Here is a 15,749-nt window from a genome sequence, read left to right on the forward strand (position 1 = left end):
CTGCCTTGAGCGGGGGCGCAGAGGACGCCGGGGAGCAACAGTCTCGATGGCATCAGAGAGGCGGGAGTTCCAATCCTCCACCTGCTCATCGAGTGTGCCGGCAGGTTCAGGGTCCCGCAGAGCATTCAGGAAACCAATTGGATCCATAAGTCTCCGCGGGCGGGCAAAAATCGGCCCGTCGCCTAGACAGGGGTAGCGTGGCATGTCCAGCCACAGCTTCAGGGCATAGTGGTCGGACCATGGCACTCTGTCTGTAGAGGATACGACCAGGTTAACCCCCGACCCAAAGACCAAATCCAGCGTCTGACCGGCCTCATGCGTGGGGCCAGAATTTATTAAGGAGAGGCCCAGTGTCGCCATGGATGACACCAGGTCCGCAGCCGCCATACAAGAGGCGGTGTCGACATGGACGTTGAGATCACCCAAGACAATAAGTCTGGGAAACCGCAACGCCCAGTCGGCCACCACCTCCAGCAACCGCAGAAGGCCGTCCCTCGGTGCGCTAGGCGACCGGTACACCAGAAGGATAGCCAACCTCTCCGTGGCCAACCACTCTAGGCCGACACACTCCATGCCAGTGATCTCCGGGACGGGGACTGCCCTGAAGGGGATGGAATTGCGGATGAACATTGCCACGCCGCCCCCCCGGCCCTGGGTTCGAGACTGGTGGAGGCACGCGAAACCTGGTGGTGTGACCTCATTCAGAGCAACGGTCTCACCTTCACGGACCCAGGTTTCGGTGACACAAGCCAGGTCCACTTGCAGATCTCCGAGAAAATCCCGGAGAACTGCGGTCTTATTGTTTATGGACCTGGCATTGATCAACACCAGGGACGAAGCAGAGTATCCCTGAACCTGTCCATCCTCGTTCCTAGGGATAGGTCGGAGGTCAGAAAGCGAGCGAGCATATCCATTTCTCGCCCGCTGTCTATCATATGGCCGCCGCCTACCGCTGTATTTACCCCGTCCCATTAAAACTGGGATGATGATTGTCAGTAGTTTAGTTTTTTGTAAAGGATCAGACAAACTGTAGGAGGCAGACAGGTATATCAAAGGCCATGTTAACTTCATTTTTTTAATACCAGATGCTGAGGACAAACTTCAACCTTACTTGTGGGGGGAAGAATTTACCCTCTTGACAGACCACTCATCCCTCCAAAGTGTTGATTGGCCGGAATATGAGGCTCTGAGGAATCTGAGGATCACAGGCTTAGCTTTCTGCGTGGCTCTGGGCTGGGGTTTAATAGGCAGAAATGACTCTTAATCGGGTAAAAGCTTCTGGCAGATCAGATACGCTGCTGAGGACACTGGCATCATTTCCCAGAGGGGTGTGCCGAGCCCCCTCCCTTGAAGCCAGCAACCCCAATTCCCCCCTCCCACCCTCCGCGCTCGCCCTTTCCCTCTCCCTAGTGCCAGCAGGAGACATGACCAGCGGGTGCCATGTGCAGTGCGCGGGGTTCCTCACTGGGCCAGCTCGTGGGTGTACAGTGTTGGTGGCCACAACAACTTCTCCCCACATGCAGAGAAGTATGGCCATCTGGGGGGGAGACATGTGACCCCATATGTCCCCATAGGCGGTACACCACTACTTAAGATGCAACTATATGAAACAGTGGAAAATCCATGATCAGATCTCACACACCGTTGAAAGTAAATAACATTCAGGTACCATAAGTGTTGTTATTTTTTTTCTCCATAGGGGCAAATGCAACTTTGAAATAAACCAAGAAGTATGGAGAGAAGGGATTAAAAATGCCCTGAAGTATACAGTCTTGATATAATTTCTCCTCCCATGGGTACTCATTTTAAGACAACAGAAGATCTGATAACAGATCTCTGACAGTCACATCTACTTGGACCTAAAAGTTGCCACAGTGCCACTTCATGGAAAAATGAGTTATAAATTGATATTGATGGAAAGGTTTCAGGTAGTAGTTGTTAATGGAATTTTCATAAGCAAGAAGCTAAGAATCCATTCTCATTTTCTCCTTAGCACCGTGACAATGTTGTACTAAGCATATTTCTCAGGCTTTATGAAATATTAGAATCACAATGTTTCATATAAACATGATTCTCTGGCTGCATCTGAAATACTCTGTACACTTCTGGTTGTTTGATCTAAAATGATTTTCACAGAGGCAGAAAATATACAGAATGAAATAGCAAAAAATAATTAAGTGTCCATAACAAAAAGCTACCGCATCTGCAGCTTTTTAGTTAAGAAAAAAATGCCTAAAATAAGGCATGGTACTAGTTAATAAAACTATGAATTAGGTGGGGAAAAAGTAATCATTTTCTTTCTTTCTTTCTTTCTTTCTTTCTTTCTTTCTTTCTTTCTTTCTTTCTTTCTTTCTTTCTTTCTCTTTCTTTCTTTCTTTCTTTCTTTCTTTCTTTCTTTCTTTAATACTAAGAATTTTGTGACAAAATTGACTTGCATTAGCTGCACAAGACAGATAGAAGACCCTGGGTGAGATCCACAAGCTTATGCCTTACCAACACAGCTGATAAGATTAAAAAAGAAATTATTTTGTTATATTATTAAGCTGATTCCCCTTAGTTTGCCTGCGATAGGAGGATACTCAAAGGAATCTTTGCATTTACTGAGAACCATGAAGGAATTGACTCAACCTTATACAAAAATCAATATGAACTAACTTTACATAAAGTTCCTGCACTGGGATCTATTAGAAGAAGAAGAAGAAGAAGAAGAAGAAGAAGAAGAAGAAGAAGAAGAAGAAGAAGAAGAAGAAGAAGAAGAGGAGGAGGAGGAGGAGGAGGAGGAGGAGGAGGAGGAGTAGTTTGGATTTATATTCCCCCCTTTCTCTCCTGCAGGAGACTCAAAGGGACTTACAATCTCCTTGCCCTTCCCCCTTCACAACAAACGCCCTGTGAGGTAGGTGGGGCTGACAGAGCTCTGAGAAGCTGTGACTAGCCCAAGGTCACCCAGCTGGCGTTTGTGGGAGTGTACAGGCTAATCTGAATTCCCCAGATAAGTCTCCACAGCTCAGGCGGCAGAATCAAACCCGGTTCCTCCAGATAAGATACACAAGCTCTTAACCTCCTACGCCACTGCTGCTCTCACAGTGAGATATGGCATATTTTAGTATATAATAAATTTGGTATATTTTAGTATATTTTCTTCACAGTATCCAGACTGTGACTGATATCTTAACAACAACAACAACAACAAAACAAAAATGGAAAAATCTCTAGTCATTGCAAGATCATTTTCTAACCATTAACTTCCACTGATGAAACATAAACTATCATCCAGCAATCTGTTCAGCAAAAGATTGGTTATTCACCCATTGACTTATATTCCTCAAAATGCTGTCTGGATTCAAATGCCTATTTATTTCAAGTGTATTATCAACTGAGTCCATCAGGCAGGTCCTCAGTGTATGACTCTGTCTCAGATTTTCAGCAATACTTATGACTAAAGAACCTGTTCCACAAAATGACTATTAAGAGCAGCTGAAATCTATCTACCTGACTTAAACAGGAGTGCCTGTTGTGGCCTGGGTGGAGTTTGGAGAGATGACCATACTATTACCAGGTCTGGCACTGTGCTCTGCCCATGACCTCACATCCTTTTGCTGGCCATAAGGGAGTAGTGAAGGCTTGGGGTGGGTGGCATATGCTGAGTGCAGTGAACTTTACAGAAGGCTATTTTTGATCTGTGTTGGATGTTTAAAGAGCCACAGTTGGAGTTCAGCACAAGATCTGCAGAATCTGCAATCAATAAACTTATGAGCTAACTTCTCCTAGTATGGTGTATCTGTGTCGTCTTTCTCTTCATCCCGTCCTGGCTGATGATCCTCACACCAACACAGCTGTCTGGATCCAAATCAATCTGCATGTGCATTCTTGCACAGACTTATGGGAGCTGTAGTTTATTCTCTTCCCCCACTCTAAGGCTCGTTTTTAAAATATTTACAATGAATTTCCAAGGGCTTAGACTATGCAGTATCACACTGTAAAACTGCTAAAAGGAATGTCTTGGAGCTTATGCAATGTTTCTTGCACATGGTGCTCACATTTACATCTAAGAGGAAAGGCAGCCAAACAGCCCCAATCAGGGGGGCAAAATAACAAACTGTGAGTGAGGCTTAGAAATATAATTTTAATGACTTGACCAAGACTCTGAGGGTTACATACTATCATTTCTGGATACTGAGAACTAGCAGCAAAGTCCATCACTGGTCCCTAGGAAACATGGAAGAGGAAGCATCTCCCCTGCAATTGGCTTTAGTGGGACTGTAGGGGGCCCCCTTTAGTGGGACTGTAGGGCTCCCAGCATGACACTTGCCACTTACTTGATTCTGAGTCTGTGGCTTGGGGGTGGGAGAGGTTGGAGAGATGTGGCTTGGGGTAGGAGGGAAGGTGAAGATAGGGAGAGGTTAGAGAGAAGTGGCTTGGGGTGGGGGGAGGGCCGCAAGGTGAGGTATGGGGTGGTAGATTGGGGTAGGGGTAACAGAGTGACTTTGGGTTGGGGGAGGTTGGAAAGGCGAGGGTTCTGGTGGGGGAGGGTGGCAAGGTGTGGCTTGGGGTGGGAAAAGGGTTGAAAGGTAAGGCTTGGAGTGGGGAGAGGGTTGGATGGTTAGTATTGGGGTGGGGGAGGGTGGCAAGGTGAGGGTTCTGGTGGGGAGGATGGCAAGGTGAGGCTTGGGTTGTGGGAGGGTTGAAAGGTGTGGCTAGAGGGGGGGTGTAGAGAGAGTGGCTATGTTAGCTTCACCATCGCCATTTTGTATGCAGTTATTAATGTAACCGTTATTGGTGAACTTTATAATAGTTCAACATCACTACCACGGTCTTGCTGGCCTTAATAGTTCTTGAAATTAATTGCCTGTCTTTGGCTTTTCACCAGCTTTCCCATCCTGGTACCGAGTAACAGTTAATTGAAGGTCTTGGCCCAGCTGCACAATGTTTTGCTAACGGTTGGAACTTCAATAAACTTTCAGCCACAACACCTGATAAGAATGAAGAGTTACATCACCTGCTTTAGTTAATTGGCACTAAGTTGTGATTGGTTTATTAAGATCACCTGATGTACAATTTCCCTATATCTGCCTTTCCATATTGTAAAAGAGGCACCCCCTTTTCCCGCTCTCCCCCTCCCTTTTTTCCTCCCAATATGCAATGCTACCTCACGCTGACTAGAAGCTGTCTATTGAGTTATGAGAGCTGATTCATTTTTCCTTTCACCTGCTAAGCAATGGAGAAGTTTTACATTTTGATTTTAGTAGGTTCAGTGATTTTGTCTCTGCTTGCTTTTATTCAATTGATTGTATGCATAGTATGCCATCTGACTATCGTTTGTTGAATGATGCTAAGTTCAATAAACTTTAAGAACTTGTTTTAAAGAAACAGTCTCCTTTTTCTGAGCTGTGTGAATGTTCAAAATCCTAACCCACGTTTGAGGAGAGTAGGTCACTCTTCCTCTACATGGTTGGCAGCGGGTGGATTTTGAAACACGCTCAGTATTTTGATTTTTTTTTGATTGGCAAGCAGAGACCTGATAGACAGCTCTAGCATGGAAGATCAAGGTTTTGCTTCGGATGAACCAGTGATTGGACCTCGCCTCGGACGGGTAGCTGAGTTACAGGTCACACTGGAGAATTCCAGGAGAAGCGTGGATATTACATCAGCCGAGCCTGGAGTAAGCAGCAGAATGGCAGCCCAGAGGTCTGGAGCCGAAGAACAGCTGTTGGATGGCGCAGGGCTGGATGAGGACGACCCAGGGATGCCAGTGATGCGTTCCAGAGAGTTATCCGGAGCCAGTGCAACCAGACGAGACAGTTTGGAGACAGATGACTCCTCAGTACCGACCAGCACAGAAGGGTGGATGAAAATGATGCAAGCATTTATGCGTGCTCAAGAAACCACCATGCAGTTGCTAATACAAGATCGACGCAGAGATCCATCTGCGGCCTGGCAGAAAAGGCAATTCCCGCGCTACCAGCAGGGTGAGTCTGTGGAGAGTTTTTTAGCCCTGTTTGAAGCTGCCCTAAGAGAGAATAGAGTTCCTGAGAAGGACTATGTGCAGGCCCTATGGCCGTGCATATCTGGAGATTTGGCCCAATTGCTGGGGGAACTCACTCTTGGGGAGGAAGCGAGTTTTGAAAATTTTAAGAGGCAAGCACTAGCCAGATTTGGGAAGACAGAGGGTCAGCTGAGAGAAGAATTGAGGAAAGCCTTCCCAAAGAATAAAGAGACTTATGTCGCCTTTATGGCTAGGCTGAAGCTTACAGTTCAGCAATGGTTCAGATCTGCGAATGTAGAGACTGTGGAGGAAGCTGGCCATTTGATTGCTCGAGATCAATTCTTCCAAATCCTCCCTGGAGATATCTCGGCTATGGTCCAAGCAAGAGAAACCTTTGATTTATCTGAATTAGCTGCCTTTGCCGATCAGATGGCTACCATCAAGAATAAGGAGAAAAAAGCTCTGAATTTTTTCACCGGGAAAAAGGAGCAGTTTGGAATTAACCCCAGAGATGTGAGTTCAGCTGGCAAGGAGGGAGTTAAGGCTCCGTTCCAGAGAAAAGAAACTCCAGCAAAGCCTAGCAAGCCGGTCGAAGCCTCTACGCCCAAGAGCGTTACATGTTTTTCCTGCGGGAAAAGAGGCCACTATAAAAACCAGTGTATGGAGTCGAAAAAAGAAGCAAAGGTCCAAGTAGTTGGAGGCGACCGAGTCCTCATGCACACTGAAGATTGGGAAGGAAGCAGCGGATCACCCAGTAGCTCCGTGCATTCCAGTGAGGAGGAAGAGCCGGTTACTACTATGATCAAGCATTCCAAAAAGCCGTGGCCTGACCCTGAACTGTTGGCTCGGAGACGTGCCGGCAACGAGAGAGAAACTCGGCCTACTGACTCAAACCCGATGGTGAGAATGGGAAAATTACAGCTTGTTGATATAGACTGGGTTATTTCAAAAGACCAGAGACATTGGGTGGGAGCCTTTCGAGCCATGAAAGTCTTGCTTGGAGGCAAACTTTGGGTGGAGGGTTCGGTTGACACGGGTGCTGATGTGAGCTCCATTAATAGAAAATTGTTGGAGCAAATAGATCATAAGTTAGTGGGGAAAATTCAGGTGACTCCCTATGAAGGTCCTTCTATGTATCTAGATCTAGCCATGTTACATGTTCAGACCCCTAGAGTAAAAAGAAATATGTATGTTATAATACATGACACATCTGAAACACCCTTCATAGTAGGGGCAGACTTACTCTTTCAGTCCAGCCGGATGAAAGCTGTAGTTACTAGATCAAAGGCAAAGAATAGAGAGTCTGCCAATGCTAGGAAGGGAATAAAAGATGGACTGAAGAAGCAGTCTCATTTAAAAGAGTCGGAGAGTAAGGGTGAAGAGTCTCAAACTATGACCCCCCAATCAGCTAAGAAGAAGGAAGTTTGTTATCAGAGGGAGAAATCCGGAAATGGGTTGGGGGGGAAGCGAACGGCTAAGGCTGCTCCGAAGGAGTTAAATTTGCAAAGCGAAGGGAGGGAGCATAATGACGCTCCTGGTTTAGTTTCCCCGGCAACAGAGGTTGAGACTGTTCACCCTGAATCTGACCACGCTATAACTCATGGAGTGTCTGAAGAGTTTAAAAATGAACAAAAACTCTGCCCTACTTTGGAAGAGTTACGTGACAAGGCCATGGTTAACTCTGAAAATGTGTCCAAGGAGAATCCTGAGAGATTTATATGGCATAATGGTTTGTTGTGTATAGGGAACGCTAATGCTGTAAGGTTATTCAAAGGAAGGAGAAGCACGGTGCAGTTAGTCGTGCCGAAGAAACATCGAGAGGAAATTTTGGAGTTGGCTCATAGTGTGCCGTTATCTGGTCATTTAGGTGTAAAAAGGACTATGGCTAGGGCTCAGAAGCAGTTTTTTTGGCCTGGCTTGACTAGAGCAGTGAAGGATTCTCGGCTCTAAATATGTGGATGTTTAAGGAAGCGAATCGGTCATACCACTGGGATAAGACTCGACGCGAAGTTGAGACCTTTACCCAGTAATTAGTGAACCTTTTGAACGGGTCAGTTTGGATATCCTGGGCCCTCTGCCTAAGAGTAGCTCTCCAGGAAAGAGATACATAATGACCGCGGCTGATCATGCCACGAGGCATCCCTGTGCATTCTGTCTGGAGAAATATCACTTCTTTATCCATTGCAAAGGCTTTGATGGAATTCATATCCACGTATGGGATTATGAAAATCTTAACAACAGATCAAGCCCCAAATTTGATGTCTCAAGTGATTCAAAAGTTTTGTGAACTAGCTGAGGTCCAACATGTCCCAGTAGTCGCATACAACCCCCAATCCAATGGGTTGGTAGAAAGATGTGTACAAAGCTTTGGTAGGTTGTTGAAATCGTATGTGATCACTCATTCCAATTCTTGGGATCAAGCTATTCCTTACCTGACTTTTGCCCTTCGTGATTCAGTGCAGGAAAGTTTGGGATTTAACCCGAATCAGTTGTTGTTCGGCAGAGATGTCAGAGGTCCCCTGAGTTTAGCTAGAGCAAATTGGGAAGGCATGACTGATGACTCTTGTCCCAAAGATGTGAATGGTTATTTTTGTGACCTTCAACGTACGCTACAGGATGTTAGGTCAGTTGCTGCAGACAATCTGAAGCAGGCACAGAAAAGGCAGAAGGCTTACTTTGATGCAAAAGCCAGACCACGCACTTTTGGAATTGGCGATAAAGTGTTGTTGTTGTCTGTGGACAGTCCAGTCAAATTGGAAGTTGTTTGGAAAGGGCCATATGCTGTAATTGCAGTGTTGCCCAATGATAATTATGTGATCCAGATAGAGGATGTACATCGTACCGTGCATGCAAATAGGTTGAAACCTTATTGGGAAAGGGCTGCTGTGACTTTCCCTGTACAGGTTAGTTCAGATGCTGGAGAATTTTCAGAATGGTGTTTTGATGAAAAGGCTGACGTCAGTAAGGTGCAGATTTCTGATCGTTTGTCTGCTGAACAACGTGATCAAATAATATCCTTGTTGCAGAAGTTTGATTCACTGTTCACTGAACGCCCCGGTTTAACTCATCTAATCTCACATCATATTGATACCGGAGGAGTTGCCCCCATTAAGACTACTCCTTATCCATTGAATAATCATATGAAGCAAGTTGTGGAGAAGGAAATCAAGCAGATGTTGAAATGGGGTGTTATTGAACCTAGCCAGAGTGCGTGGGGAGCGCCTATTGTATTGGTGAAGAAAAAGCAAGTGTCTGAAGGTGACCCCCCTGAGTTCAGACTTTGTGTCGATTTCAGAAAAGTCAACTCAGTGACAGGGCTCGATCCGTACCCCACGCTACGATTAGGAGCATTTAGTAGAGAGAAATTCAGCCAGCGCCAACATAATATCAGCATCTCTTTAGATTGTTCAAAAGCGACATTTGGCAGATCCCTTTGACTGAGGAGGCTTCTGAAAAAACGGCTTTTGTGTGTCATTCTGGTCATTTTCAGTTTAAAAGGATGGCTTTTGGGCTAAATGGAGCCTCAAAAACTTTCCAACGGCTAGTTGATAGAGTTCTCGTTGGTTTAGAATATGCTTTTGGGTATCAGGATGATATTGCCATTATGTCTTCATCCATGGGGATTCTCATTTTGGAAATCATGCAAATTTAGTAATCCTACACATAAACTAAGAGGCTGGCTTCTTGACTTTTAAGGCCCGGACAAATGTCAATTTGGATGGAAGGAAGTGGTGTAATCTTTGGTCATAATGTTATAATGGTCAAATCAGGCCTTTGGAAGTTAAAGTTGCAAGTATAACAACCTGGCCCAAAACCTACGCTGCTGCAAAGGAAGTTCAATCCTTTTTAGGATTGGTTGGATTTTATAGGCGGTTTGTTTAAGTTGAGTGAGAGATCGCTCCCCTTTAACAGACTTGTGCAAAAAGAAAGCTCCTCTGAAAATTATTTGGAGTGACAAATGTCAGCAGGCTTTTGATGGGGTAAAAGCGGCTATTGCAAATGCCCCGGTTTTAGTCGCTCCTGACTTTGATAAGCCTTTTGAAGTATACACGGATGCTTCGGAAAGAGGTCTTGGTGCCACCCTTGTTCGTAAGGGTGATGATTTACAAAATGCATCCTCGTCATCTTTCTTAGTAGAAAATTAATACTGCCTCTTGTGAATGTGCCTTTGCTACGATAGAAAAGGAATGTTCACATCGTGTGGGCAGTGAAAAAACTGCATCCATACCAGCAGGGTTCTAAGTCTACAGTACGGTCAGATCATTAATCCTTTGGCATTTTTGAATAAAATGAAGAATAACAATGCTCTCGATTCTAAGGTGGTCGTTAGCTCTACAAGACTACGGTAATTTTAAGTTAAACATGTCAAGGGGCAAAGACAAATGTTATTGCCGATGCTTTAAGTCGCGTCATTAAGTGAATTTCTGGAGTATGCTGTTCACGTATCGTCTCTTTGCTGCTATTGTATATATACATTGTAAAAAGAATGCATAGTTACGCTCTGTTAGCTGTATATATATTGCTTGGCAAAAAAATTTCTGAGTTTTTTACCCGGAAATTTCTGCTTAAAGGGGGCGTGTAGAGATAGTGGCTATGTTAGCTTAACCATCGCCATTTTGTATGCAGTTATTAATGTAACCGCGCATGGGTGAACTTTATACAGTTCAACATCACTACCATACACGGTCTCTGCCGGGTCTTTAATAGCCTTCTTGAAATCTTTAATTCCGCCTGTCTCTTTTTGGCTTTTCACCAGCTTTCCCATCCTGGTACCGAAAGTAACAGTTAATTGGAATGTCTTTGGCCCAGCTGCAATAATGTTTTATTAACGGTTGAAACCCCAATAAACTTTCAGCCAATAACACCTGATAAGAATGAAGAGTTAAGATCACCTAATGAAGCACTGGCACTAAGTTGTGATTGGTTTATTAAGATCACCCGATGCACAATCTCTATATATCTGCCTTTCCATATTGTAAAAAGAGGCACTCCCCTTTTCCCGCTCTCCCCCTCCCTTTTTTCCTTCCAAATATGCAATGCTACCCCAATGCCTTCGACTAGAAGCCAGTTCATTGAGTTATGAGAGCTGATTCATTTTTCCTTTCACCTGCTAAGCAATGGAGAAGTTTTACATTTTGATTTTAGTAGGTTCAGTGATTTTGTCTCTGCTTGCTTTTATTCAATTGATTGTATGTATAGTATGCCATCTGACTATCGTTTGTTGAATGATGCTAAGTTCAATAAACTTTAAGAACTTGTTTTAAAGAAACAGTCTCCTTTTTCTGAGCTGTGTGAATGTTCAAAATCCTAACCCACGTTTGAGGAGAGTAGGTCACTCTTCCTCTACAGGGGGGGTTAGAAGGTGAATATGAGAGTGAGGAAGGGTTGGTTGGTTTGGCTAATGGTGGGGGAAGAATGGAAAGCTGAGGCTTGGGTGGTGTGAGGATGGCAAGGTGAGGCTTGGGTGCAGGAAGGCTTGGAAGGGGTGTGAAGGGGTGGAGAGGCTTGGAATGTCTTGGGGAAGGTTTAGGGTGGGAGGGTGAAATTGGGATGGTTGGCGTGGGGAAGGTGGGAGGGCTTTGTTAAGACTGGGGGAGGCAAGAGGGCTTTGCCAGGCACACAGAGAAGCTGCTCCATGGCCTGGGCTGGGTATTAAGGTTAGAGGGGAGCAGTGATGTAGGTAGGTGGGTTTGGTGACTAAGGGCTTTCCAGCTGTTTCATTGTATGCATTGTTTCAAGCAAGCCGGACATGAAATGAGATGGGTTTGAACTCGAGAACCCCTCCCCCTTACCTACATCCCTGGAGGGGCGGCAGGAGGGCTTTGTTAAGGCTGAGAAGGAGGCAGGAAGGCTTGGGGTGTTTGGAGTTGGGGGGAGGGCCTTGCTGGGCAGGTCTGACCTGGGTGTTTGAGGTGGAGGGAGGTAGGAGGTGGGAGGGGTTTGCTGGGCCATGGAGTAGTTAGGTTTGGAAGGGATCAGGTGGGGCATGGGCCAATTGGCATGCAGGACACACAGGACTTGGGTGTGTGTGTCCTGCATGGCAATTGGCTAAGGGTTCGTCATTGAACATTAAAATCCTTAGCCAATTATTTATGGTAAGATATTGAGTTTATCAAGTCAATCACACAGGTTCAAAGATGACAACAATTTACAACACAGATTAAAACTTACCAAATTAGTGGGAACATTTGTAGGGGAAGGGCACAGAATCATGAAAAAAAATTATTTTTTAAAAATGCAGCCTGATGTACTTACTCGCAAACCCATAGCATTTCCAGCTATTCCTATAGCCACCCTTTGTCACTTCCAGCAAGAACTTCCAGTTTGTACACAAAGATATAATTTTTAAAACTCCTGAGCAGCAGCAAGGAATAGGACCTAGGGGAGAAACTTCCTGCCCCCATTGGGGGATTGGCAACCCAACTGCTAAGTCATGGCCCAGCCACAACCCTGTAGCAATAGCAGCTATTGCACAACCACTTGGCACAGCATCCAAGACATACCCTGAACACCAACAGTGAGTAAATCAGCTGAGGTGTGTAATGGAGGAATTTGATCAAGGTATGTTCAGCTGGTCAAGACATTCATTACAAAATTCTTAGCAACTCAGGTTGCTGAAATTACATTGGAATGGCAGAACAGAAGTTAACATTTTACCTTCTCTTAGAAAAGCCTGCACTAGAACATTTCAATATCAGAAACTTGTGATTCGTGAAGTGGCTGTTGATAGTATTCACTATCATTTTTGAACTCTTGAAATATGCTTTGAGAATGATGCTATTAATACAGAAACCTTAACCTTGCCCTGACCTAGATAGCACATGCCATAGTATTTATCTCCTGATGCCTAATAAAGGTCAACTGAACACTTGCCATAGCAGAGGGGAAAACATGCTGGGGGGAATGTTGTGCAGAGGTGGGATCCAGCAGGTTCTCACCAGTTCCCGAGAGTGGGTTACTAATTATTTGTGTGTGCCGAGAGGGGGTTACTAATTGGGTCCACTTTTCCATCTCCACGCCCTCGCCTCCCCCTCTCTTCTTCTTTCTCGTAGCCCGGAGCTTGCCGGCTAGTAAGAGGAGGGACCCTTTAACTACTGTTGGGTCCAGGGGACTCTTTACTTGCTTGGTAGGCTATTTATTTTGGCACTCTGTCTGTTCATTTTATGATAAATTGTGATTTACCATGATGCTTGGCCACTTAAAAGCTCTGTATTCCTGTATGTGAGAATGTTATGCTAATCTGTGTCTCTAATCCTGGATTAATTAATGTGAAATATTTGCAGAATATACAGTATGGATTGCGAATTCTAGTTCACAATGGATGATGTTCTGGTTTATTTTTTTACTTTAAACAGAAGAAGAAAAACAGTTTGGATTTATATCCCCCCTTTCTCTCCTGCAGGAGACTCAAAGGGGCTTACAATCTCCTTGCCCCCCTCACAACAAACACCCTGTGAGGTGGGTGGGGCTGAAAGCTGTGACTAGCCCAAGGTCACCCAGGAATAAAAAGGGAATGTTAATGACTGATTTTAGGTATTTATGGGGCTAAAGGATTACAAAGCATTTTGAATAAGTGAAAGGTTAAAGCTACTAACTACTAATGCTTACTCAATTTTTAAAAAAGTCATGACCTGTGTATCCTGGCAGTAGCCTTGATATCTAGCTCTTGAATATGCCTATGAAGTAGGAATGGTCCAACGGATCCATGTTTTAATGAATTTGTGTCTTAATCTAAAGTGCAAATTATTTTGAGTATTGAATGTATTAGCCCTTCAGAATATAGTTAACAAACAGTGGTGATGGTGAATCTTCACTAAATTGTAGTGACAACTCATGATTTCACAGTTGGCATAAAGTCCTGTTGTTTCCTATGTGGCTGGTTAGCGAAGGTAGAAAACAGAATAATTCTCCCTGTTGGGCTGTTTTAAAAACATGTTTTAGAAATATGGTAAAGTTCCTTGTTTAAGGAAAGTATCCTTCTTTTGATTTCTAGAAACAAAATTAAGTATTTGAAAGTATTAAGTATTTGACAGGCAGTCAATTAGAGGAGAAATAGTTGTTTCTGTTGGCAGTAGACGATAGGACTTGCTATAATGAGTTTAAATTATGGACAGAAAGATACCACCTGGAAATTAGGAACTTTTTTTTTACAGTAAGAGTTTTTTTTACAGTTACAGAGAAATTATTAATGCCCCACCCCCAGAATTCCTGGCCACGCCCCTGTCATGCCCCTCCCAGCCCCATTGGCGCTAAGCCACGGTTTGAATCCCACCACCATGGGAACCTGTTACTAAAATTTTTGGATCCCACCACTGATGTTGTGGCCTTCTGGGATGTCCGTACATGGCGCTGGGCACCATATCAACACTTCTACACCCCCACTGACCCTGTTGGGGCAGCAGGTATATGCTGGAGGCATTTCCGGGGCTTTGCAGCCAGTTACGCTGCGGCCTGGGGCTTGGACTTGGCGTAGGTTCATTAATCCCTATGGAGGGCTTCCTGGTGGCAGTGGGAGGGAGGGGTTTGGTTTTTCTGCCTCCCTTCACCATTGGAAAGTCCTCTGGAGGTGGCAGTGCAGTGCAGCAGTGGCGCCGTCCCTGGGCATCCAGGGCTGAGGATTGGGCAGCCCAGAAACCAGAAACTCCATATGAAGTCAATGATGTGGGATGAATATTAGGGACATGGGCGATTCTTCTTCAGCAGGTTATTTAAGAAGAATTCTACTGAGCAGACAGGTGTATGTGAAATTCAGCTTGCAGTTGTGGCCCTTGTGAAATTCCATGTAGACTTTTCCATAAGAGAAATATTTGGGAGTAATAATTCAATTCAAATATGCCTCAGGAAAAACTATTTGAATGAGGTAAAACAGAAGGCCTAGCTCCATCAAACCAACTTAACAGTTTTATCTTCTGAAAAGCATTACTAAGCTTGAGTGGTTCAAACTGTATTCACCACAACCACCTAGGAAGTCTCCTTTGAAACTGAGGAGACTTTCAAAAGCAGCTTGTGATATGACATTGGGATCTGCTGCCCCAAGGAAAAAATAGTTATGAAAATTCCACTAGAAATGTCTTAAGTCCAAAGGGATGCCTGTAGGAGTTATTTGGAACCAAGCTACTGATAGGAAGTAATAAAGATTCTGGGAAAAATTAATTCGGCTCTGGAGAAAGCACAGGTAGCAGGTTTTAGAAGGAAGTGACAGGTAAAGGACGGCTCTGACCTAGGGAAGCTAAAAAGGCAAGATCCTCTGAAGATGCCAGCCACAGATGCAGGCGAGACATCAGAAGAACATGCTACTGGAACACGGCCATACAGCCCGGAAACCACACAACACCCCAGTGATTCCGGCCGTGAAAGCCTTCAACAATACATTAAAAAGGCAAGAGGTAAGGATTAAATGTCACATCTTGAGAATAAGAATGATTGGAAGTAGCCAACCACATCTTTTACTGAAAATTTTTAATATTAAAAAAGATTAGAGAAGCATGTATGTCATAAAAAGATAAGCACCAAAGCTACAAAGAAGAATAAGCACGTCCATGCTCCATTGATTATATACTAAAGATTAAGGGGAAGGTACACCCACAATGATGATAAGAGAAAATTTGTACCCACCAGGCTGAAGACTAAAAAATCACAAGGAATTTTATAGCATCATAGCAGTGTTGAAAAATTATTTCAAAGCAATTTTGTACAATACAGGTACATAGGAACACAGTAATTATTTTTTTCTTTTTTAACACAGTAACAGATTATATGAGCATGC

At 44.3% G+C, this 15,749-nt stretch overlaps 1 protein-coding gene across 1 annotated transcript; it reads left to right on the forward strand.

Moving 5' to 3' along the window:
- The first annotated feature begins 4,744 nt into the window (after positions 1-4,744).
- LOC125436130 lies at positions 4,745-10,797 on the forward strand. Its single transcript, XM_048502778.1, has 2 exons — positions 4,745-6,883; positions 10,740-10,797. Exons 1-2 carry the CDS (start codon positions 5,534-5,536, stop codon positions 10,770-10,772), a joined length of 1,383 nt encoding a protein of 460 aa, XP_048358735.1. The 5' UTR covers positions 4,745-5,533; the 3' UTR covers positions 10,773-10,797.
- The last annotated feature ends 4,952 nt before the right edge of the window (positions 10,798-15,749 follow it).

This window comes from Sphaerodactylus townsendi, linkage group LG07 (genome assembly GCF_021028975.2).
Source record: "Sphaerodactylus townsendi isolate TG3544 linkage group LG07, MPM_Stown_v2.3, whole genome shotgun sequence".
Taxonomy (NCBI): domain Eukaryota; kingdom Metazoa; phylum Chordata; class Lepidosauria; order Squamata; family Sphaerodactylidae; genus Sphaerodactylus; species Sphaerodactylus townsendi.